The sequence below is a fragment of the Drosophila guanche genome, unplaced genomic scaffold (assembly GCF_900245975.1).
Source record: "Drosophila guanche unplaced genomic scaffold, DGUA_6, whole genome shotgun sequence".
NCBI classification, from domain to species: domain Eukaryota; kingdom Metazoa; phylum Arthropoda; class Insecta; order Diptera; family Drosophilidae; genus Drosophila; species Drosophila guanche.
Genome location: NW_022995753.1, coordinates 3809659 through 3834767, shown reverse-complemented (window position 1 = coordinate 3834767; position 25109 = coordinate 3809659). Strand labels below are relative to the sequence as shown.

General features: G+C 47.8%; 4 protein-coding genes across 4 annotated transcripts in view; 2 read left to right on the top strand and 2 right to left on the bottom strand.

Moving 5' to 3' along the window:
• Positions 1–926, bottom strand: part of LOC117588387 — a 45762-nt gene extending 44836 nt beyond the window's left edge. The window contains 1 exon segment of the mRNA XM_034279615.1: positions 328–926. The gene's annotated coding sequence lies outside the window, so the exon portion shown is untranslated.
• A 5086-nt stretch (positions 927–6012) lies between these two features.
• The window catches only part of LOC117588571, a 32756-nt gene continuing 13659 nt past the window's right edge, over positions 6013–25109 (bottom strand). Inside the window, exons 2-6 of the mRNA XM_034279967.1 lie at positions 9398–9454; positions 9104–9328; positions 8661–8854; positions 8506–8602; positions 6013–7210 (exon numbers count right to left, since the gene is read on the bottom strand). Coding sequence (XP_034135858.1) covers positions 7050–7210; positions 8506–8602; positions 8661–8854; positions 9104–9328; positions 9398–9454 — 734 coding nt within the window. The 3' untranslated portion in view covers positions 6013–7049. The remainder of the gene's footprint in view (positions 7211–8505; positions 8603–8660; positions 8855–9103; positions 9329–9397; positions 9455–25109) is intronic.
• Positions 15602–16480, top strand: LOC117588572. The gene has a single exon (XM_034279968.1). The coding sequence runs from the start codon at positions 15670–15672 to the stop codon at positions 16477–16479; it is 810 nt and encodes a 269-aa protein (XP_034135859.1). The 5' UTR covers positions 15602–15669; the 3' UTR covers position 16480.
• LOC117588573 (protein nullo) lies at positions 24227–24963 on the top strand. The gene has a single exon (XM_034279969.1). The coding sequence runs from the start codon at positions 24247–24249 to the stop codon at positions 24961–24963; it is 717 nt and encodes a 238-aa protein (XP_034135860.1). The 5' UTR covers positions 24227–24246.

Here is a 25109-nt window from a genome sequence, read left to right as displayed (position 1 = left end):
CAAGAACTGGCCAAATTAGAGGTGTCCAAAACAAAAAGTAAAGCATGGCAAGACCTTCGGAAGCCATGAATCTGTCTCTGTAGGTGACTCTTAATGCAGCTGAAGGTTTTCACTCAACTTAGAAGTGATCAGAATTTACATGAGGCTCATCTGAACGTTCTCCATGTCCATTCTGGCTTTGAGTTTTTTATGTTTTTCTCTTACCCGTCTGTCTATTGATTGACTGATTGATTGATCTTATCTGAATGTCCCAGGCAAGCGATATCATGGCAAAGCCCTTACCACTAATTGATCTCTGCCCCCATTCGCCATCCGATATTCACTTACCTTCTTACACCTGAACTCGGTATGTGGCTGATGATGCTGAGTTCGATTTCGAAGATGTTGGAGCTTGGCTGGATAGATGCAACAGTTGCGGTTTCATTTTGTTCACGCCAGTTGACCGGAAGTTTTGGCTGGCCGCAACACAGGATATGGATATGGATATGCAAATGGAAATGGATATGGCTACTCCAGGGTGTTGGTGCAGACTCACCCAACGAAAGGGCGAGACATTTGGGGGCTTCGGCCTCGGCTGGGACTTGACTGTTGGCCAACAGCCAATGTTAAGGGGCTACTTTTCACACGCTTTCACTCGAACAAAAAAACAACAGCACAAACAAACTTTCAACTGCTGCTGGGCGAGGGGGCAAGGGAGGGATTGATTCAGGTTTGCCGCACAGCTCCAAATAAACGCTGATAAAACGATGCAATGCCCGAAGGCTGATGCCCGATGCCCGATGCCCGTTGCCAATGGCTTGTTAATTGTTGTTTGTCAATGGCCGATCCACGATGTTCGTAGTGGCTGGCAGCTCACAGTTATTGTAGTTTGTCGTTCTGCGAACACAAACATCAAAATATCAAAATATCAACAGGTGATTCCAAGTGCACAAACGCAAACAAAAACCACAAGACGAAACGCGAAACACGAAACACGAAACACACACAAACACAAACAAGCGCGCGCGCGCACACTCGCACCCTCAAGACGTGAGATATGACGACAAAAATAATGTTGCCACAGCGAACACAAAGTCAAAGCAACGGAGCAAGAACCGCTAGATGCCGACGGCAGGCCGACGTCCGTACATTTTTGAATCCGAAATGGAAATAACCTGATCTGAAGCACAACATAAACCGCCGCCACACAACACGGCGCGGCACAGCACACTAATATCTGTCGTTTTTGTTTGCCCCACCAGTGCGGTCACACTGACGATCGGTGCTCGATCGGCTATCCTCGAAGTATGCACCAGCAAAAGTGGACTGGAGATTGCCGCCAGGTGTCGCTGACACGCCATGACGTAGCCAGTATCTGTAAATACGCGTCGATTCCACCAGTCTGGCAACTCTGCAGCTTCGAGTAAGACGCGCGAAAATTCGAAAATTGTAAGTGGTTGAAACATAATAAGTGGCCACACAGTTACTTTGAAAATGTTCGCATAGAATAGCTGGGATATTTTCGGAGCTGCAAAGCATTGCAGGCCATAGCATAAATGGATGGCTAAAATGGATTACATCTTACACATTCATTTCTGTGAACTTGATCGAAACTATATGGCGCTTATCGCGCCAGCTCGACTGCTGTGCTTATTTCCTGACCACCAGATGTCTCCACTGATAACTGCATACATCGAAATGTAGTTGCCATGTAGCAAATGTGTACTTGTGGTGTGGCAAGCTTCATTTTCAAATTAAAAATAAATGCGCGGACTTCATAAACAAGCTCGAACTATTAAAAAAAAAGATTTTCCGTTATCACCAATTTGATTAGATCGCCGATTGCCGTTGGATGGCCATAACCAAGCTGACAAGTGCCTTCCCAGCACATTTTAACGAGCCTTATTGCTTTTTTGGCCACATCTGGTCGTGACCCCCACATTTGGGAGGCGGCTGGCTGGCAGTTACAACAAAGACCAAAAACCTTTTTGGCCAATCTTTATGAGTACTATGTGTAGGGGGGAGGGGACTGTCCGACTGTCCTTGAGGGTTGGAGGAATATATTTTATTCCGTTTGCTTTCTGGGTGCCTGTCCGTTTTATGGCTTCAACGGCTTGTTGCCTTTTTGAGTTTCTGTACAATTTGCTGTCAGCACATGGCCCCAGCTGCAGCCTCCAACCTCCAGCCCCGAGGCACCGACCATCCAAGACCATTTTCGGGATGGATGAATGGATGGGTCTCTCCCTCTCTCTCTATCTCTATCCCTCTGCTTGGGTCAGCGCCTCGGCCACGCACTCATTATCGCTCGTTTTATTTTCATACATTGTTCACCCCAACGCACACTGCCCGCCCACAAAAGCGAGCAGAGAAGAATGGAGAAGAACTTGATGAGGTTGCGTAGTGTCCTTTGATTATGCCATTGCCATCTCTTTGCTCGGCAATGTTTCGTCATTATGGGCTCTCGTAAACATTGATGACAGTCGCGGCTGCTGGTGATGCAGTCATGGCACGCCCTTCAATGCCATTGCCAATACCCGTCCCTGCCCCAGAGTCCTGCACTGTTCTGCCTTTGATTGATTCTTGCGTTTTTGGTTACAGTTACAGTTACAGTTACAGTTACAGTTACAGTTTTGTGATGACTCTCCAAAGTGGGTCACATAAAACTCTGGCAGGCTGCGCAATGAGTTGGCTGCCAGACAACTTAGTTTAGCCACTCCGCAACGCATGACCCTGCCAGTGGCCCAGGGACACTGTCACATCTCCACTATGAGCCATCAACCAGCGCTTGGCAGCAATCGCTGTCATTAATCAAACAGGCAAGCAGTAAACGCTCTCCCCATTCTCCTGTCTCTTTCTCTCTCCAACCTCATCAACAAAAGCTGCTCTCCTTTTGGGTTCTTTATTGCATTTGTCACCGCACGACGGATGAGATTAGGTGGGGCAGTACGAGCAGTGTAGGGGGAGATGGTGAGAACAGATAAGCATTGAAGCTGGGGATGGTGAGAAAACACACACATTGTCTGTGGCAGGAGGGAAGACGGAATGCTGCTGGTTAGTCAAAGCATAATTAGCACTCAGCAACCGTCTAAAGACTGTGGAAAATGCTTGCTGGGTGTACGGCGTCACATGTTTTAGTGCATTTGTATGCACAAACAACAAAAACACGAAGTCAGAAACGTTTCTTGCTTCTCTGCCGCTGCGCGCAGCCGAGCAATAGTGCATGGGCAGTACGAAGTTGTTTCTCTGCCACTGCGAAGCCACACGAAGCTTTTACGCTGTTGTTGTTGCCCATGCACAGTGTACACGACGCTGCCGTCCTCTGGTTAACGGCAAAAGAGTATTTAGCTTCCACGCTGGCTAGTTCCCCGCTCATGCCCGCTCCGCATGACCGGACACATCCCCATGTTGTGTGTGTGTGTTAGCTGGATAGAAGCTTTCCTGTTTTTGGGTAATCAAATATCATGTTTCTTTGCACTTGAAATATATGCACACATCGTGCATATGTCCGTTTTGCCTACCCATTCCATGCTGCTCCTCCATCACTCTGGCAGTCTGACTGGAAAGCTGAGCCACCGGAATGGAGACCCATCCATCAGCTCTGGACGTACATACTACTTCTATTTGGGTTTGCTGCTGCACGTACATAAATCTCAAAAATATATATTTCATTCAGACAAACACAAAGAAAATTACTTGTTGGCCATGCACAAATTGCGGAGCAGAAGCTTCAGCATGATTATGTCCGGCAACGGGAAATATAACGGTACAAATAAAGCTGCAGCAATTGAAGTGATCGCTCATGGGGGAGCCAGTGCAGGGAAAGCGAGGAGCGACGGCATGAGAGGGGGTTTAAGTGGTGCACTGGCAGCGTACGAGAAAGAGAAAAAGAGAGAGAGAGAGGAAAAAGTGAGTGCAAGAGAGAGGTGAATCTTTGATACCCTTAATTGGGAAAAAGTATTTGATTTTCACAGGTGTTCCTCACAGCTGATGTGATGCCTCCAATCAATGCCGAAGATGCTATCAGACGATGGACCTACAAGGGGCTTTCAAAGCTTCAGACCTCAAATCAAGCATTTCCAGACCAGAGCAGGAGAAGACGGGGGAGGCGGTGTAGAAGGAGGAGCAAACGGAGCAGGAGCGCACGATGAAGTAAAAACTGAAAGACTGAAGGCTTCCGGCGTTTGTTCTTTGTGCAGTTGGTACACACTCGAACGTGTGGTGTATGTGGGGTGGGATTGTGCGTTGAAAGTAAGAACAAATTTCATTTGAATGTCTCTCGGTGGACAAATCAAAGATAACGCCAACACAGACACAGCCAGAGAGAGAGAGAGACAGTGCGGAGGAGAGTGTTAAAAAGTAAATTGAAACAACTGAGAGCAACTCGAGATTATTTTTCTTATGATTGACTTGATGGGCGTTGTGCAAGTGTGAAGCTTTTGCACCGCAGCACAAAATGTCAAAAGCCAATTAAGTTCTGCCCCTGACCCATGCGTTCATAAATCTTCGGCCACATTCTGCCACCCCCAAAAAGAGGACTCTTTCTGCCAGCCAGAAAAAAAACCTAATACTAAGCAGTTTTGATTAGACACTCAAGTGGAGGAGGATGGGTGTCTCCCATTTGAATGGAGATTCCACAACGGCAGTCCAGTCCAGGCTGCCATGTCAATCAATCTTTGACACTCTCCATGAACCAAGGGAGGGATGCGATGCGATAAGTATGTGCCCCCTCACAATTTGTGGCAGAGATTTGCATGGCATGGCTGGATGCTGGATGCTGGATGCTAGATCCTGTGCCTGTGCCTGAAATGAATTTACATAGTTATGCTTATTACTTGGGTCATCGTTCAGCATTTCGTTGCGGGGAGCTCACAATCTGATGACAAAGCTTTGGCAGAATGTTCCAGCATTTATGGGCAAATGGAAGCAAAAACAGGCAAGAACGATGAAACTTTGTTAGCCAAAAATAACATAAATAACTCTTAATAACATTCAATGAATGATTCTGGAACAGTGTTGCCCAGAGATATGGATACATGCTCGTCTATGTGGCTAAAGGAAGTCATTTCTGGGTTGTGGGTTGTGCGTCTTTGGTTCGCCTCCAGCTTGTCAGGCAAACACTTGGCTGCCGCTGCCACACAGCCCAAGTTGCAAGTGTCAGCAGCATGGAGCATGGAGCATGGGCGCCATTCGTTTGATTTGTAGCCCCCCCATGGGCAATGGCAACGACAACATCGTCAAGGTCAGGCAGTGGCCCTGCCAAGAACCAGCGACAGAGTCAGAGCCAGACCTAGAGCTGGGGCCACTCCATGTTGCAATGCCATAAATTCGCTGCACTTGAACCCAGGCCGATGGCCGGGCATAACATTGAATGGCTTCCATTTATTGACCTCGCACTCATCGTCAGCACTTTACGCGTCGTTTTCTCGCCATTTTGTCGAAAATGTTTATGGATCCCCCTGCACGTTGTAGCTCATTTATGTGCAGGCCAGCATGTCGCGTGCTGTGGCTGTGGCTGTGGCTGTAGCTGCTCCAATTGGATTTATGAAGAGTCGACGCCAAATGGCTTTATATATTTTACTGCAAATTTACACACACAAACACAGCAATTGAAAGAATTGAATGCCAGAAGGCGCGTCCCAGCTGGTGCGTTAACCAGCAAAAAGAAAGCAGAACTTCCACTAGATCTCAATGGGGCTGTCAGAGCTTGGAGAAAGTAGAAAAATGATTTCAAAGTTTGTGTCTATTTTGTAATTATGCCATTGAAGTGTCCAGAAGTGAAGAATGGGTTACAACGAATAGCGAATAGCGAATAACGATTAGCGAATAAAGAGTAGCGAAAACAAAACCACTCGCCGCTTCAAATATAATTGTTTTAATTGAATTTTTCCAAATGTATTGTATATAATTGTATGTTTTTTGGTTTTTCCTCTTTTGGGGACTCTTTGCCGCTCCATATTTGTATACGTTTATAATTATATATTGTATGTGTATATAGAATTAGCATTTATTGGGTACATATGTATGGTACACAAGTGTTGTATATTTGCTTTGCTTTGCCGAGGCTCTTGTAAATATTGTAAAACAAGTTAGAACATTTTTGGTTTGGGCAAACACCTTTGTGGTGCGGGAATGCCCTTCAATATACGAGTATGATGTGGTTGTAGATCTGTAGTTTGAGTTCTAGTTTGGGTTTCGGTTTATAGTTTACATTGTTCCACATATTTTGCACTAGACATTTGGTTGAGAGTTATTTACCTTAAGCTTAGAATACAATTTTCGGTTTTGTTCTGGATGGGTTCTGGTTGTTCTTTTTGTTCTTTTTGTTTTGGTACAGGCCCCAAAAGGAATTTAAAGCTTTCGTTAGTTTCCTTCTCTCTGCAGTTTCAACCTGCTCTTGCTTGGTCTTCAAAATACTTACAACTTACGAGTAGTTTAGACAGTTAGCTAGTACTGATAGTTTTGATAGAGTTTTGCTGCAGCCAAGAAAAATAAAACAAACAAAATCACAAGAAAGTACGTTCTGTTGTGTTCTGTAGTGGTTCGATTTTCCAGAGAGTTTTCTATTCTGATCCCCTTTGAGCTTTTTAGGCTTACAAACTAAACAATTAATGACACAGTTTTGCACTTGTGTCCGCATATTGAATATTTGCATTTGTATTTCACTAAATATGTCTATTCTGGTATCCAATAATTGTGGCATCAACACGCTAAGTTGTAGAAGTAGAAGAGAAACGTGTGGGTTAGGCATAGACTACATACGTTTGAGATTAACACTGGATAATAAAGCTAATAATACGAATGCTCCACCATAGTTAGCACTGCTGCTAGTCTGCTTCAGTAATGGGTTGGCCTAGAAGACAGCTTTAACCGAAATTGACACGATCGCTGAAGGGACAAGACAAATTAAAGACAGACAGAGAGACAGACAGGGGCATAGGCTTTGAGTGCAAATAGTTGGGCTGCGTTTTCCCTCACACCTTTTTCCCAACCCACTTACACACTGACTTATACAACAAATATGCGACTTAGTCCTTGGCTGATGGCTGCTCCTGCTGCATCTTGGTTGGCACCTACACCTGCTCGGCACTCTCATCCAGCACCATGGAGTGCAAGTCCATGGCCGAGCGTGTCTTGCGTGGCGCTCGCGGCATCAGATAGTGACTGGTGCTGGCGCCCACAAACACCGAGTTCTGCCTCGGCCGTGACACGTGCGACACATGCGAGGCATAACCTGAAATGGCAAGAGCAAAATGGTTAGACACGATCTCCATTTCAGGCCGTAACTAAAGTCGCTTATGGGATGGTAACAATCGTAAAAATCGTAAAAATCGTAAAAATCAAGCGAGCGCAAATGCTAATGCGGCAGCCACAGAGAGAGGGGGGGCACGTGAGTAGGCGCTGCTTCAAAATGTGCAAATTCCACTTGATTTTCCACTGTGGGGCTGATCCCAATTTATTTAAGCATCATTTGTGTCCCAAGGCTACGGGTTTGGTGTGCCCTTTCGGCGTGACTCACGTGCAGGTCACGTGCCCTGCACTGAGATTGAGGAAATGCCCCCCCACATCCAGCTCAAGCTACACCAACTTAATAGACTTTATGCCGGTCTCCTTCACTCACACTGGCTGATTTACCCCAGACATCATTTTTATCATGCTCCTTCGCATGTTTTATGTGTGTTTGCCCCCCTGTTCGGGTGTGCTCCGTGCGTTTCCATGGGATTTAATTGCGCAACATCCCAGTTGTAGGGCAGAGGCAATGGCATTCAAATTGTATTTGCTGCCTTCGCTCAGCGGGCAACTTAATTGTCTGGCAACTCATTAAAAAAGCCAGTGCCAGTGCCATTACCAGTGCCAGGATGTGGCATGTGGGATGTCAGACATTGAATCAAGTACCACAGTTGCTGGTGATGGGAAGGGAAGCGTTTACACTACAGCGGGCGGCATTACGCATAAGTATTTCGATTCACTTTCAATGGCTAATGTGGAGGACCAAGCGTCGTCGCTTTGGGGTTATGGTTACTGCTGCTTGAAGCTTCAATTGTTATCGCAACAGGGGAATTACCTTAAGATTGAACAAGTAACTAGTTGAGGAAAGAACTCTTGTACTCAGCAGAAACCAGATGCTCGTACGCACAAGTGAAGAGTATAAGAGAGAATGCGCCAGAGTTTGAAAAGCAGCTTCGAGTGTGGCCTTTGTGTATTAGCAATTTCAGCTCCAATGCCAATAAGGTTCTTGATAAATGCTCACTCTTGAATGCATTTCTAACTAGTGATAAATCTCCCTGAGAGTTTCCCCAGCTATCACGAGTTTCTACGGCCCTAGTCCCACTGTGCGAGAGGTGGATGGCTGGAGGATACTCGATGGATGCGTTGTTCGATTTTAATTGCATTCGGCACTCAGGCAGGGTTTAAAAGGAGATGCAAAAATGAGAGAAAACAAGTGGGAAAAGCGACAGCCAGAAGAGGGGAAGCAGGAAGCAGGAAGCAGAACTCTCCCCCCTCCGCACCGTAGATGTGTGTACATACCCTTGGCATAAATGTTGGGATTATAGGCCGCAAAGTGACACGTCGGCATATTCAGATTGTGCACCATGCCCATCGACATACGCGAGACGGATGTGCGCTATAAAACGAAACGAGATTGAGTAAAATGAGAGAGAGAAAGTTATTCCAAAGCTCACCTGATGCGTTGTCACTGCATCCAGATCGACCAGCGGACAGGAGCTGCGATGCTGCTGCTGGAACTTTGGCTGGTAGGGCTCCAGCATGCGAATCTTGCCCCAGCGATTGAAAAATAACATAATGGCACCCACCCACAGGACCAGCACAAGGCCCACAATCAGCACCTCCTCCGTGCGCACAATGATCTTGGGTCCTGCCAGAAGGTGAGCAAAATGTTAGCACAAGAAGAGACATTCGCTGTCTCTCTTATTGTTTATTTATTTGCACATATTTATGGTCGCACGTACAGTGCGTAAATAACACAAAAGTCAGACTGGATATTCAATTACCCAGGCAGCGAAATTGCGAATTGCCAATGGATTTTGGCATTGGAAGCAGCCAGAATTGATGTGTGGAAAACTCCAAATTTGAATGCTTGGAGTGCAACTGTTGGAGGACTTACCCGTGTCCACGGTGCTGCTGTTGGAGTTGGCTCCCGGTGTGGTGCCCGTTGTGAAGCTGCCATCCTCCTCCAGGCTGCTCAGATAGTCCTCAACGTTGCCACTGCCACTGCCACTGCCACTGCTGCTGCTGCTGCTGGCGCCTACAACTGATCCCGAGGGTAGGGAGGGTGCCGTCTGCTCCACTTCTACCAGGAAATTGGTGCCACGCCAGCCGGAGCCCCATTCTGTGCATGAAATGAATGTTTGATTAGCGTCTAAGTGGAACTCGGATGCGGTTACTGCCGAGAACTCACCTTCCGAGAGGCTGCCTGAGGTGGTGACCTCCTCGGCGTAAGCAACCAGTCTCACAGCTGCAAATCGAAGAAGCAAACATCAGAATTGTTGCGTGTGGAAGTGATAAAAGCAGAAATTGATGCATCATTGGGTGGCTGCATCTCTCTCTCTCTCTCTCTCTCGTTGCAAGATGTTCAGGCATGTAAAGTGCAAAATCAACTGTGAAATACACCCAGTCCTTGGCAACAGATTGATATGAGAACTATTTCAAGTTTTGTCAGTCGAAAGTGCTGACAGTGCACCCTGCCAAATGCTCCAAAAACAGCCCCTACCCATACGAGAGTATTCAGTGGTTTCAGTGGCTTCACTTGGCTGAGCCTCTGAGTGGCTTGGTTACAAGGAAAATACTACAAACTTTTGCGTAGTTATTTAATGCATTCAAAGTTTCGCCAAGAAGCCCAAAACCCAGAAGCAGGCACAGGTGAGAACAGAACACACGCACGAGAGACAGACAAATTATCTGCAAATAAGGCCCGGCTGCGGGGCACATAAAAGAGAATTTTCCATTCAGACAGCCAGGCGAGTGACCTTCAAAGCGTCAACATTTATCGCTGTCTACTTTCGACAGCCCTTTCCCCCCCCCCCCCCCCCCCCCCCCCCCCACACAGGGCACACTTCACTCCCCCCCAACGTGCTGTGGGACTGCCGCCTCATTTGCCTAATTTGCTTAATTACATGTGCTGAGACGGGAGATGGCAAATCTATGCCCGCAATGAACTAATTAACAGGCCCATGATGCCACGAATTGTGCGCAATTCCCTGTGGGATAAGGGCCTGCCAGGGAAGCTTCGGCGAAGTTCCCCGTAATTTATGAATGAAGAGAAAAGAATACAAAACAGAGGCAGAGAAATAAGTAAAAGTGCAATAAAAATGAGAAAGAGACACAGAGGGAAGGGTAAAATGCAAACCGGAAGGACGAATCATCATCGCTGCAGGTACGAGTGCGTATGTCCGTCCCATATCTGATTGTCGTGTCAGTGCCATGTCCTGCTCATCTACTGTGGCCATTAAATGCTCATTAGAGCCAAACAAACAACCCACAGAAGCAACAGCCAGTCAGCCAGTCAGCCAGTCAGCCATCGAATGCAATTTCCATAATCAGTGGCCAAAAATGAAGACAAAGAAATGCCCAAAATGCTCGAGCAATTAACAAAACATACATTTTGCGCAATTTGTCACACTCAATTGGATGGAGATTAGGCATAGACTAGAGAAAGCGAAAGACTTGGGCTCTCCTTGCTGTCCGCCCAAGCACTTATCCAGATCCTAGAAGAGTTCAAACCCTTGAAGAACATTTATCAGAGATTTTAGGGAGCCAGCTAGAGGTGCAGAACAGAAAGCAATTCTAGAAAATACCTGAGAATCACAGTAGAAGAAAAAAAACCCTACTGCTCTTTGAATGTGTAGAGAAAGTCAAACCCAGCAGCCTTTTGCTTAGCCACATCGAAATATATTCAATCACGTACACATTCCCATGTCTAATAGTTGGAAATAGTACGCATCAGACTGGAAAAGTAACTAAAAGTAAAGCAAATGACTAAAGGCAAGACATTGTAAGCATTCCTCTTCCCCTTTGATTGCAGTTAAACTATGGACAACAGGAATGGCCCGAAGCTGTGCGTCGGCAAGTCGTCGTTGGACATGCTGGCCTCTCGTCTGCATAACTACAAGTATAGCCCTGGAAGTGGCAAGAAGCCAACAGTGTACCACAAGAAGATGTTGCGGGCATGCCGCCGCTGCCAGGTGGCATCTGAGAGCCTATCGGACGCCTATCTGGATGACATGGGGGAGAAGCCCAAGCAGAGACCAGCACGCTTTGCCCTGCTCCTCATTTTGGGCTTCCTGGGCTCAACCATTTTCAGTCTCTCCCAAATGACAATGAGCGACTTTACGTTCATATCGAAGAAATATCTGCTGCTCAAGCTCTTTGGCTTCGAGCGTTTAGCTTACTTCTCTTCGCCGTTTAATGTATTCAAAAATTGTAATTAACACACAAAAAACAAAATGAATTCATAAATTTAGTTATGGTTGCAATTACTTGATTTGTTTTTTTTTGAGGCAATTTTGCTTGATAGAGAATAGCTTGATTCCAGAGCCCCAACACACAATTTTGAGTTGCAGCAGCGACTTTTTGCGACTACTTTTGTTAGATATTATTTTAGATGTTCGCTTGATTAGGGCAAAAGTAGCTGGCGGATGTTCCCTGCACACTCTCCAAAGGAGCACTCCATCGACGGGTTTCACTGGACAGCCTCCAGATGCCGATTACAATGTGGGGCGAGGGAGCGAAAACTCCATAAGCCAGCTCAATAATTCATAAGAGCGCACAGCCAGACACACGTGTCAAACAAACACAGAGGGCTACACACACAACACAAACACAAACACAATTATAAGTAAGGAAATTCTATTGATTTTCTTCGATTACGAGTCACGTTGAAAGTTTGTCGTAAGACTCCAAAATCTGCTGGTGTGGGCAGTCCCCGAACGCTGCTCAAAAGAATCGAAAACAAAAAAACGACAGCTCGATGCTGCAGTTATTAAATATATTAAATCTGATACAGTCGTTAAATGGCTTGAAATGTTATTCAAGTGTAGTCAAAGTGTTCCCGAAGCAATGGCAAAAACGGTGTGCGAAAAAAGTGTTGCATACCCCGAGGCGCGCAGTCAACTGAGAACAGATAAGAAATTGAAGTGGCTTCCGTTTGCAACTTTAAGGGACGCCACTGCCGAGCAGGACATCCTCTTTAAAGCTGGCCCAAAAAGGCATCCAAGCCATGCGGAAATGTAGCTGGAGCCGGAGCACGTAAAGTGGCCATCGTAAAAGGAGCAGCACAGTGGACAGTCAAGTGGTGGGGATTGTGCTGAGGCGGTATGCTTAACAGCATGCAGCAGCAGCAGCAGCAGCAGAGACACATGGAATGACACTTCAAGTCGGGTAGAGTACTGGACCACTGAAACTCTGCGACTCTTTAAGGGAGAAAACCTTTTTAGAGGTACCAGTTATCGATAGCTTATCGATAGCTAGTGGCAGACTGTACCCACAAAACTGAGTCAATTGCATGAATCGCAAGTCAAGGCCACACACCTGGTTCATGGGCAAATCCCACTTGGGATCCAGCTGTGCGGCACTGCTTTGCTTGAATAGAATCAGGTTGCTATTTGTCGAAATTAGGTCCTAAGTAGTCTCGCCTAAGGGCCAAATCGCGACATGTGTTGGATTTGATTCGTGTGGAATGCTGCTGCTGCCCATGGCCATGGCCATGGCCATTTGCGTTGTATTTCCCCCGGTTTAGCCGCCTCAGACTGAGGTCTGTGCGTGAATTTCCCACAGGATGCGGAAATACCATGGCACATCGTGTCCAGATTCTACTTGACCCGGGCCACGGATCAACAAGTGCGTCCAGCACAAGAGCAAACGAATCGAATCGGACAGCGATGAGACGCGACAAGCGCGTCTTCTGGCATGTCCATCCTCTGCTCAATCATCATCATTGCAGGAATGGCAATGGGAACTCACTGTGCTGTGCTACCTGAGTCCTGAGCGAGGTCCCTGGGACGACGCTAGGTGCTCCTAGCACGCGGTATATTTTATGGCTTTATGGCACCGTGGCAAGGCAAGGAGTTGGTCCCTGGGCTCTCTGGTCCTCTCTGTCGATACACGGAAAATGCGTTTCGTAAACAAAAATTCACAAATTGAATTTTTGAATATTTTCCAACCACTCCAGGATACCTCGTCCTGTCCCTCACTGTCCCTGTGTGTGTTTCGTTTAGTTTTTTGTTTGTTTTGTTTGGTAAGAACAACAAAAAAAAACGAAGCTGCATTGATGCTTCTTGATCCACAGATGGTCTGCGGCCAGCGACTCCTGGAACTGGTCATGTCCCTGCCATTTGCCATTGTCTTGGCCATGATGGACCCTCTCCTCGTACTTCATTCTTTTTTTGGCCAGATGTCCCTGGTGCCGGCCCTCAATTGCTTGGCTTGCACTTGTGCCGAAAGTTACATTTAGCTCTGGTTTTTAGCTCAGTTCCCTCCCAGTCACGTTCTCCATCGCTGGACTCTGGAGGGACTGCAGTGACCTGGCTCTTTCTACTCTCCCTGCTCTCCATGTCCTTGCTGCTTGGGGGGTGCGCTTTGTGTGTGACTTAATTGACAGCTTTCTGTGCGTAAAGCCAAGGGTAGCAGCCAGCCAGGAAGCCAAAAGGTGCGGCACTTGCAGCAGGAAAAGGAGTCTCTCCTCGCTCTCTTTGTAAATGCAAAGAATTTGCGGAAGCAATCGGCAAACGGATTTCTTAGGTGGCAAGAACGGATTCCCCTTGCTGCAGGAAACTTTCGTTACACATTGAGTGGCTCCCCTTGCCGGTTCTCAAGGCTCTCCAGGCTGTCGACTGTCGGCTTCCGTGGCAACTCATTTGGATTTCTAATTCCCATCACGTGCAGCCAAAAGGCGAGTTGCAGCGTCACGGAATGACGGCATTACGTGACTCCTACTTCGACTCTGACTCTTCGAATGCAGATTTAGATGCAGGACTTGGGATCAACAACGGATAAGCAAACACACACACACACACACACAGAGGGAGAGAGAGAGAGTGAAGGAATGCCCCGTAGCGGAAAGGAAACTCCGCCCGCACGTTTTCCCAAAGGCAAATATGCTGGAAATTTTCACGATTGCGTGTGAAAATGCAACAAGAAATGGCAGCAGTCTGCCGGACTTGTGGCTAGTCCAAGACTAAGCCCGGGAAACCATCCCATCCCTCTCCAGGCAACTTCTGGCCACACGCGAAACCCCCCAAGTCAGTCGATTATCGGTTTGATTTGTCTAGAGATAAAATACAACACACTGGAGAAGGCCACTCAGCCACTTAGCACTAAAAACAAAATAAAATAAACACAAAGCAAATGCAGGGAAATATTTGCTGTTTGTTCCTTGAAGAAATGTTTAAACAAAGACAGTCAGAGCAGATTTGTGTGTGTTTTGTTGAGCAATGAGTTGCGTCATGCACACGACATGTAAATGCGTGCTACTTTCGTGGTGTTTCTATAGCAGAACGAAGCAATTGGATGATTCGAACGAAATAGTCAAACATTCGCGCCAATACTCATAATTATTATTATAATTGAAGTTTGCTTTTTGCCTTAAATTTTGTGCTCTGATTTCGCTTTACGTAGCATCTGTTGGTTCTATTTTATCCCCCCCATGGGCAAACATCATTTGAAATCCATTCACCTGCATTCATTGAGCACCAAACGAAGGCGAATTTACTTTCATTGCCTTGCTGAATGTTGATTTCGGTTTTGGTTCTGGGTTCTTGGGTTTTGGCCTTGGCTCGAGTCCAGAATGAAAGCAGCAGCAGGAGCCGCAGCAGGAGCGCACCGAACTCCCATTGAGGGAAAATTCAAGAGAACGCAGAGCGGAACAATGGATGCAGATCGGACAGCTGCGCTCTGGCTCTGGCTCTGGCTTTGATTCGATCGATGGTCGATGGTCGATGGTCGGTGCACTTGTGGCCGGCGTTAACGGCGTTCCGGGGACTGCGCCACGGCGTTTGCACAACAATTGCCGCAGAGGCCAGTGGGAAAGCGACGACGGCCCACGCAGAGTTACAGTACAATGGTCCAAGGACGCGGCACGACACGAACAAGGACAAGAACAACTGCGCCTGCGCAGCATCTCCTGTCCATAGCAAAAGTTTTGTGTCCCAGCAGCGACGAAAGGGTTGAGGGAGACCGAGCAGAGCTGCGTAGTACATCCATTATTTATGGCTGTACAGGGAGAGCAACGGAGTGCGGGAGATCCTTAACTCGTTGGCCGATATCGAAAGTGCTCGAATCAAGGACATGGCCGGACATGGGCAGGTAGGAGACGGTGAGCGTTGGGATCTAAATGTTGTTTTGACCAAATTGCCGTGGCCATATAACATTTGTCGTGATTCCACACGAAATCCCCTTGGCCATGTCGCGCGGGGATTAGGCCAGCAGCTAATCAGGTACGAGGTTATCAGCGCAGCGAAAGAGAGAGCGAGAGGGAGAGGGAGAGTGCGTGTCCCTTTTGGCGGTTTCCAGGAAATTCGCAACAGTTGAGTGAAAGCTACCTGCTGGTCAGCTTAGCTGCTGGCTATATAAGAGACAGCTGCCTGCTGGCCACACCAAACAGTTGACAACGAACCTCTCGAGCGAGAGAACCTACAGCGTGAATCATCCACAGAGAGAGAGAAAGTCATAAATATCATGGGTTGTTGTTCGAGCAGCATGAAAATCGAAGAGCTGATGGCCAGGCCAGAGCTGCATGGCAGCAGCTACAATTTGGCAGCAGGCAGTGCCAGTGGCAGTGGCAAGCGTCTGTATAGCAGTCGTAATAGCAGCGGCATGGGCAGCAGTTCCTGCAACAGCAGCACACGGAGCAGCAATCGAAGCATTTGGAGTCGCAGCAGAGCCATCTGCGATGACTTTTCCGAGCAGCCGCTGCAGCAGCAGCAGCAGCAGCAGCAGGACCTGGAACGTTCCTGCGGCTACTACACATGCAGCAGCTCGGCCTCGACGCCCACAAAGCAGCATCAGCAGCAGCAGCAGCAGCAGCAACAGCTGATGCGCACCCAGGACATGAGCAACAGTTCCGCCACATCGAACGATTCAAATGAGTCGACAAACTGCATTGATGCCACACCAATGGCCAGCAATCTGGAGTGGGAGATGTACATGATGCAGCAGGCGCAGCGAATTATGCCAAAGACCTCGTCGCCCATCAGTCAGCGACGTGGTGGGCCTGGCGTTGATTCCTACAACAAGTGGCGCAACTATCTGCAGGGCACACCCGCCCACATGCTGCACAATGTCAGCCACATACCGGAGGCCATTGCTGGCCACTTCTGCCCCACCAACTTTCCGGCCTTTAGCGATCTAGAGGAAATGGAGAGTGCAGCCAAGCGCTTTAAGGTGGATGTGCACATGCAGGAGGAGCCACAGGAGGAGCAGGAGCCACTGTACACCACCTCACAGCTGCTGGCGGGGCATACGCACACCATCACCACGGACCTGTAGCGCGGGCAAACCAAGCAGCTCCGCCTGGCACGGAGCTCGTCTTTGGTCTCAGCCCCCCCCCCCCCCCCCCCCCCCCCCCCCCCCGCCACACACGACTGGCAACAGGTGTGCCAAACCACAGCTGTCAAACAGTTGGGCAACCCAACCCCAAACCCAATTCCTGACTCACAATTGCCCAGCAATGCTAATTATAAGCGGATTGCCTCGATCCACTTTTTTTTTGTGTAGAATAATTGTAATCATAAACGAGCGACAAATTGAATAATGCAAATATAATTATAGAACAATTTAAACAACCAAAGAGACTTTTACTTTAGCGAAGCACACAAAATATTTGGAAGTGCCACAAAATAGTTCTGCAATTTTGTTGAACAAGAATCTGCAACTCTCAGTGAACAAATAAGAAGTGCTCAGAAATGTTCAATTAAATGAGAAAGGGTGCCAAAGAGGCTCTGCACAGACCACAACAATTATGCACAAAATGCCCAGCGACTGTGCCTATTTTGCATATTTACTTTTTGGTAATCAATTTTGTCTGTTGCTTTAATTCTCTCCCACTAATTGGCTGATTTGCAGCCACAAGCAGGCACTCCCGAAATGATTGTCCATAAGCTTCGCCGTAAAATAGAATTATTTGCCTCTCGCAATAATTAATGCAAACGAACCAAAGCCAGTGTCGAAGTCGAAATGGACAAATAAATCGAGGCCAGAGACAGGCACAGGCCGGACCAAATAAAACGATTATGGATTACATAAACAACAATAGAGTAAATAATTGAGGAGACTCGAATAGGACGTACCCAGGGTTGTGCACCAGGAAATACACAAAATTCTGGGATGTCTAATGTTCTGCCACGTTGCATGAGCTCCAAATTGGCGTATACTTAATATGGAATATCCAAGGCTGTATGTTTCCTATGGGCAAATGTATTCCTTATACGTGTTTAGCTTTAATATTTCTCGTTCTAAGTCATTTACATGATCAGAAAATTCAATTGTATCCCCCAGCCCAGTCCAACTTGTTTTGTATTTGCAGGATAATTGCGTTTAGTATTGATTTTAGGTGCCTGTTCAATGAGCGCGTGTCCAGTGTCTTTGGTGACCATTATTGCCTTCCTGGCAGCCCGTCCCTTGCCGTTTTTGTGTGCTGACAAGCTGCTTTGAGGCTGCCCTCCTGGCTTTTGGCATTCAATTGAGTGGCCTGGCCCTGGACTGGGTGGTGGGTGTTGGGTGTTGGGTGACTTGCATCAGCTGCCATAATTGGTGGCAGTGGCCCTCAATCGTTCAATCCTCAAGCTGAATCCACCATCCATGACGTGGATGTGACGTGAACCCTTGGACTATAATTTCCGACTTGTGGCGCACCCAAAGTGCAGCAGCGAGTGGGCAGGGGTTAGGCCCACCCCCCCCCGCCCAAGTCCTAATTGCCGCCACTAAGCAATCGAGGGCATTCGAGGGCAGAGGCGTGAGGCGGTTGTCGTGCCCAAGGCAGGTGTTCCTTTCCGAACTTGATTATTGCAAAAGTTGTTCTCTCTCATTCGAGGGCAGGGGGACAATAAATGAAAAGTGCAAAGTGAAAAGTTGAGTGTGGCAAGGGGAATGAGTGCTGGCAGGGCAGGCGGGGTACAATGAGGTGCAAAATGTTTGGCTGAGAAGTTACAGTTGCTGCCGCACCCTTGAGGTGCGAGGCAATGCAAGAGTTTTGTTATTTAATGTGTTCAATTTTCGCTCTTCACACACACACACACACACACACACACACACACACACACACACACACACACACACACACATATATCAAAATCATCTTTGTGCCGTTACGTCGAGGGAAATAAAGTGGCAGAAGAGGAGAGTCAGAGTCAGAGTCAGAGTCAGAGTCCCTACCCCTGAGGCTACACCCTTTGGCATCATAAATAAAGTGAGGAGCAATGTAGGGAGCTATTCTATATGGATTTGATGCATAAAAGAAGCTGCAAGAAGACGACTTACTCTCTCTTGCTGCCTCCCTCTTACCATGAAAGCAAAGAATTATGGGATAGAGCACATGAGGAACGAGGCAGCAGGACGAGCCAGCCCAGAGGGAAGGACAGCAGAGACCACAAGGAAGAGAAAGCTGACAGCGAGAGTGTGAGAAAAGGAATAGAGCAAATAAAAACCACAAAAAAGAGAAAACAAAGAAAGCATTAAAGTGCAGAAAACTGAAAAACATATCCCCCCACACATTCCTTATTGTGTTTATTTATGAACTCTTGTGCTGCCCTTTTGCTATTTGTTGGCTCTGGCTCTGCCTTGGGGTTTTGTTTTTCGCATTCCTCTGCCTGACCTTCTCTGATTCTACTCGATTTCCCTTGCTTTAACGCTAATATACTTCTTCGCACAGGAATAAAGCCAGAGCAGGAAAGTCCAAGAGAAGAGCAAAACCAAAAGAGGGGAAAACCAGCGTGGGAAAAGTGATGAACAAGAGGAGGAAAATAATGAAAATATGGAAAAAACAGTGAGCATTGGGTGTTTCCGTCTGTCTGCTAACCCCAAGGAGAAAGGGATTTCTCTCATTTCCGGACAGCTTTTCCGCTCATTAAATCTCAACCCCTTCCCGCTCTGGGCATGGTTTTGGCAGTGTCCTGTGCTGGCATTTGGCCCGGACCTCCATGAAATATGCAAGTTGACATGCTCCAATCGCTGCCTGCCTCTTTTTGCGTCTTTCGTGCCTTTATTCCGGCCACCATGCCAGCCCCGTGGGAGACAAAACTTTAAAGTGACAAACTATTCGAGCAAAATGCATAATTCAGCCAGCCAAGCACCGGCACCTGTCTCATAACAGCAGTTCCACCAGGGCAAAGGGCAAAGGGGCAACGAAAAGGGACTTTGGTGCCGTTTGACAGCCCTGCCCTAAGTGTTTGGCTGACTCCAGAGCGGCACGACACTTTTCCCCGAGAGGTCCCGAGAGGGAGCTAAGCAGTGCAGAACAGAGTAAAGCAGGGCAGGGCAGGGCAGGGCAGAAACAAAGACCGTCTTGAGAGTAAGTACAAATGAAAACAAAAGGCGCGAGGGCACATCTCAAGTGCTCATGCTTTGTGCTCATCCTGGAAACTGGAACAACAGGAGCAGCAGCAGCAGCAGCAGCAGCAGCAAGGAGCAGCACATAAATCCTGCGCCGCTTACTGCCGTAAGCCCCTCGAAATGGCAAATCGTGCAGCCGTGATCCGCTCTAATTACAATCTGCCACAATTGAGGATTGCCCGGCATTGCGTGGCCAAAAAGAGTATGAGAGAGGCAGAGAGAGATTTCTGCAATAATTTCTCTCTCAGATTAGATGGCAAGGGTATCTGGCAAGTCGCGTGCTTTGCGGTGTGAAATCTGGCTAAAGATTAGCCATTGGGCCGGGGATCATGGCCGCAGATTAACGGATTCCATGGAGCGAAAGGGGCACTCAAAGCGGGAGACTCGCAGGGAGAAAGAGAGCGCTAGAGAGGGAGAGCGAGAGAGACAGAGAGAGAGCGAGCATGTGTGGTAGGCGTGGTTAAGCTTGTAAATCCACGAAGCGACGGGATTAGGACGCTTCTTGCGGTTTTAATGCTGCAGCTGCTGCTGCTCCTCCACGCGCTATGCGTTAGCCCTGTACCGTTTGCCCTAAGCCACACTTAAGCCATTTAGAGACGCTGATGAATTTATGGGACCGTCCTCCGCTCTCTCACTCTGTTCTCCTCTGCTGCCGCTCTGCTGGCTCTCTCCTTTACTTTTCGCTCCTCTTCGTTTTGCTTATTGATTTTCGTCATGTGTGGAGTGTGGCGCAAACAGGAAAAGCTCCAAAAGCTACTGCCGCTGCCGCTGCCTCTGCCGCTGCCACTGCCGCTGCCTCGGCCACTGCTGCGGGAGCATTCCATGCCCTGCTGATGGATAGTTCCATTGATTGAAGCTGGCAGCCGTTTCCCATACCCCTCCACATTGCCAGTCCCTTTTCCCTCACCCTTTCACGGCCAACAACGAAATTGAAAACCAAGTTCAGCAAACAAAAAACATTTTCCTCTTTCGCTTGACGCTTAATCAAACGCAATTATGAGAAGCATGCGAAATACGCACCCACGCGGTAGCGTTGCGACTGCGGCAATGCCCAGCAATCTGAGCAAAAATAAATTCAAACTAAATCCGTGAAACGTGCAAAACTTTAAATTAAACTTTTTTCGATTTTAGATGCCTCTTCTAGCTAAAGTATGGTCTGCTGAGTGTGACTCAGACTTAAATTAAAATCACTCTCACTATGTTCACTCTTTGGTCTGTCACAAACGAATAATTCAAATCACTGCTAATATGAACTCAAATGTTAAGCTAAGCTCCACCTTAACTGGCATATCAATTACAGGGTACGAGGCCACAGAAGACGCACCAATTGTAAACCAAAGACTGTCAAAACAGTCAACCATCTCGCTTTCCTTCAGAGTGTGGGTGTGTTTGTGTGTGTCAAAATTACATTAGATGCTGTTAACTTTTGTCAGTGACTGTGCGCTTGTGGGTGGCTGGCTCTGGCTTCGATTTCGGGTTTTTTTTTCTTTTGTTTTGCCCATCAATATTTTTTTGTTGGTCAATTTGTTTGCTTGCCCACAAATTGATTGATTGCTATTGATGCGTGATTTGTCCTTAACCCTGCCACACACACACACACACACATATGCGTTTTGTCCTTGCCCTTATCCCTATCCCACAGTCACACGACTGAGATTTGTGGTCAGCCCTAAATGGCTTTTCATTCGTGCCACTAAATTACACAGAAACTAAATCAAAAAGCCACCAGTGAGTCAGTCCCTCAATCAAGTGTGTGGATACAAATGTACGTGGTACATATTTAGCTATGTGTGCCCAAGTGTTCTTAACTTTAGCTTACACTTGACTTTGCATTCACTTTGTTATCTCCTCGTGCACAGATTGATTATGTGCTCCAGTTGAGGAGCTTACAGAGAAAAGTGGATATTAAACGATTCAAAATGACTAACTAAAAGGCAGATGACAGATAAAGGATTATGGGTTTAAAAATAACATGAACGAAAGCTGAAGATAGTAGAAGTGCAGATGGTTATCTGGCAGAACTAAACAAAGCATCAAGGGAGCCTTGAATTTCAGCATCAGTGAGAGGACCCATAAAACACCAATTAGCATTCAATTCACAGGAGAATCAGGGAGAGCGGCAGCTATGGAAGGTATGGAAAGCGAATGGTACAGCAAAACAGCTCAACTCTGATGCAAGCTATTTTAGACAGCTCTCTCTCTCTCTCTCTCTCTCTTTGGCTCCAGGGAATTCGTTGACACCTTTAAACCCACACACACAAAGAGACAGGGACAGCCCGTCAGGGACTCGAACAATGCTTTGTCCTTTGAAATGTGCAGCAGTGGGCGAGGGAATTTGATTTGCATAGGGGAAATAGTTGGCGGAAAAAAGGATTGCAGATGCACTTTTTTGTGTTAGGAAAGGGTTAGGGCAAAGGGTTAGAGTACACAAAAAAGAAACGCTGATTTGTATGCCAGTCGTTTCTTTTCTCTTGTTTTCCCCTTTATTTGTTTTGGTTGCGTTTTATGGTATGCCAACATGCTGGACTGGTCGTAAAAATCGCACGCCATTTTTTGTTGTTTCGCTTTTGGCCAGGTAAGAATCGAATTGCGTGAGCAGCGGGGATTCTGCATATTGGCTCTAAATTTAATTGAAAACCCCCGACGAGTGAAATATAAATGGCAATCAATTCGGGTTTGGGACATTGACAAATGCATTGCCATCAAATATTTAAAGAGAAAAACCACACACAGACCCACGAACAGCATTAAATGCCAGCCACAGGCCACCGCCCACAAATCATGGATGCAGATACAAATGGATGTAGCGGCTATCTGATGATTCCCAACTGTTGGCTGCAATTTCGCAGAGCAATCAAATAAGCCATAGAGCAAAACTCAATTAAAAGCGAGTGGGTGTGATGGATGGTGCATAAGTAGTAGCAATATTTAGATGCACGTTCAGGCACATTCTCTTCAGGGATGCCACGCACACACCCACAGCCACATCCACACGTTTGTATTTTCCCCAAGCATACCTTCGGGCGTGTCCGCTGAGAGGTGTGCTTGGCCAAGGGCCCGATAAATTGTTTCTGTCACTCCCCTGGCTACAAATATGTACAGAAGTTCCCTTTATCCACCCTCCGCGACCTTCATGGAACCCTTTCTAGTTAGCAGAGCAACTGCCACTGACAATGATCCCTGTCCCAGGTCCCCTATTTCCTGTTCCCTCTTCCTGTGCACATCTCTGACCCCATCGCTGGTTCTGTCTCTGGACTTGTTTTTGGCTCTGCTAGGGACTGCCTCCATTCTATTTCTCTATGTGGCGACATTTTGGGGCATATGGCAGTTGTTTTACCCCTACCGAAGTGCCGTGAGAGAACTTAAGGCCACGTTAAAAATGTTTCTATATTTTTGTATCAATTTTAGTTCCAATTGGCATGTCCTCGAATTGGTTTGCAGAGCAACTCCTCGCATTTCCAGGGCACATCAAAGTTTTCTTTTCTTTTTTTTCTGCTGGTTTCCTGCTGGAATTTGCAAATGAATTTTCACCACAGCGCCGGAGGACACAGCTGACCACAGACAACAGACCACACAACACCGACCACGTTCCTCCCTCTGGCTGATTCCTGTCTCCCGCTTCCTGCCACTCTTTTCACATGTTTAGAAAGTGGGCAGCCAGTGGGTCTGCCACTAGTTGTAGGTGTCCTTAAAGAGCGAGAGTTTTGTGTCCATTTAAACTCAATTAGGGAATGCATTCAAAGTTCTTGCCACACGGATGGGATGGCCAGAGGTGTGGCAATACCAAATCTAATTAATGGCGAGTACAAGGCACAGGGGAAAGTGTGTGGCAAGGCTTTTGCTTATGCACTTTTGAGGCTAGTTCGTTCCTATTAGCCGCTTAGGCAACGCAGGCACATTCCACGCACAGAAAGAGTCAGAGCAAAATTGATGAGGGCATTGCTGACATGGAAAAGCCACGGCCAATGCTGCCTGATTGACACACAAAGCAAGCAATCTGCTGGCTGTCCAAGTGCCAGCTCACAGAACCATACCACAGCTACCCCCTCATCCTTCCGTATGCCACTCTCTGTGTCTGTATGGGGGCTCATGGCTCGTCCCTGATCTTCGTACGTAATGGCTGCCACTGCAATTCATTAACAATTTCCCCCTAAAGCCAGCAGCCAGCAGGCAACAGCTTGCCCCACGGCTTAAGTGGCCTCCCTGTACGTCAGCTGGACTGGCGTCTCCTCTGGCAATTGCCAGACGCTGTACATGTCGAGAGGAGGATTCCAGCAGGCGACAGCAAATGACAGGACCATTAGACAACATCGCCTGGGTAGGCTTTGCACATTTGGTTGCACGTGCAACCTCAACATCGTGGCCATAAAAAGGAGTCGCGGACGAAAGGAGACAAATCCCCGCATCGCCAAATGTTGCTGCCACTCATAAAACTATGCAAAAACAAGAGGGGATTATGGTCAGGCGGGGTTTTTATGAAGGTAGCAATAAGACGACCCACGACCCAAGACCCCCGACCCAATACCCAATCCCTATAGGCAGGTACCGTAACAGACAGGTATCCCATCCCTTTGGGTACCTGTAGGCACCAGCGCCAGGATATATAATGCCTGGGGTAGCGGACAAACGCCATCAGTTGCCAGCGAGCCAACAAAGAGAGAAGAACCTACCAGAGAGAGAGAGAGAGATCAACAATCCAACAGCAACATGGGCAGCACACACTCCAAGAAGGAATCCGAGGACACGACCAGTCAGGCAGCTAATGGGATCTGCTGCATGGTGCCGAGGCCACCACGTCTCGCCACCATACTGCGCATGTTGCGGCGCCACCTGAGTCCGGCCCAGAACAAGCAGAAGCTGAAGCATAAACAGAGGAGCATGGCAAAGCGCCGTGCCCTGCTCCGACCCATGCCCAGATGCTCATCCTTTGGCTCCTGCGGCACCCTGCTGACACCGACCAAGCGCCGGACAACGCCCAGCTCTGGGTCCGGCTCAGGCTCTGGCTCTGGCGCCATATCCACTGCCGATCTGCATTACGCACAATGGAAGTGCATGTTCGAGCAGGAACAGGAGCAGCAAAAGGAGTCCAAGCACAACACCAGCGAGGCACTCTCTGGCCAGACAACGCCGCGGGGCTTCCCTTCGCACACGGATCCCAGCCGCTGTCTGGTGCCCGAGGAGCCACTGCCCTCGCTGCAGTCGCCACTGTACGACTACGTGGGCGACCTCAAGGTGCGACGACGCCTTAGCCTGCGCAGTCCGCTCCGCGGGCCCTCTACCAGCCGTCAGCGGTCCCAGGCCCAGGCCCAGGCCCAAGCACGAGCGCGTCTGGAGGCGCAGCTGGAACGTGAGCTGCGCGACCTCGAGGAATACTACGGCGGATTTCACTTTTCGCAGCGCAGCGAACGCTTTGTGCGCATCTGAGTGGCAGTAACCAGCCAAGAGACTTATAGCCAACATTGTGATAGCTCGTAAGCCTAGTTCTAGTTGCACTCCAGCAGGAGAGTTGAATAAAATTCGTAATAAAAATGAAATAGATCAAAAGATTATTTGCATTATTTGGTAATCAG

Coding starts and splice junctions, on each gene's coding strand:
- LOC117588572 (XM_034279968.1), top strand. CDS start 15,670: ATGGGTTGTTGTTCGAGCAGCATGAAAATCGAAGAGCTGATGGCCAGG.
- LOC117588573 (XM_034279969.1), top strand. CDS start 24,247: ATGGGCAGCACACACTCCAAGAAGGAATCCGAGGACACGACCAGTCAG.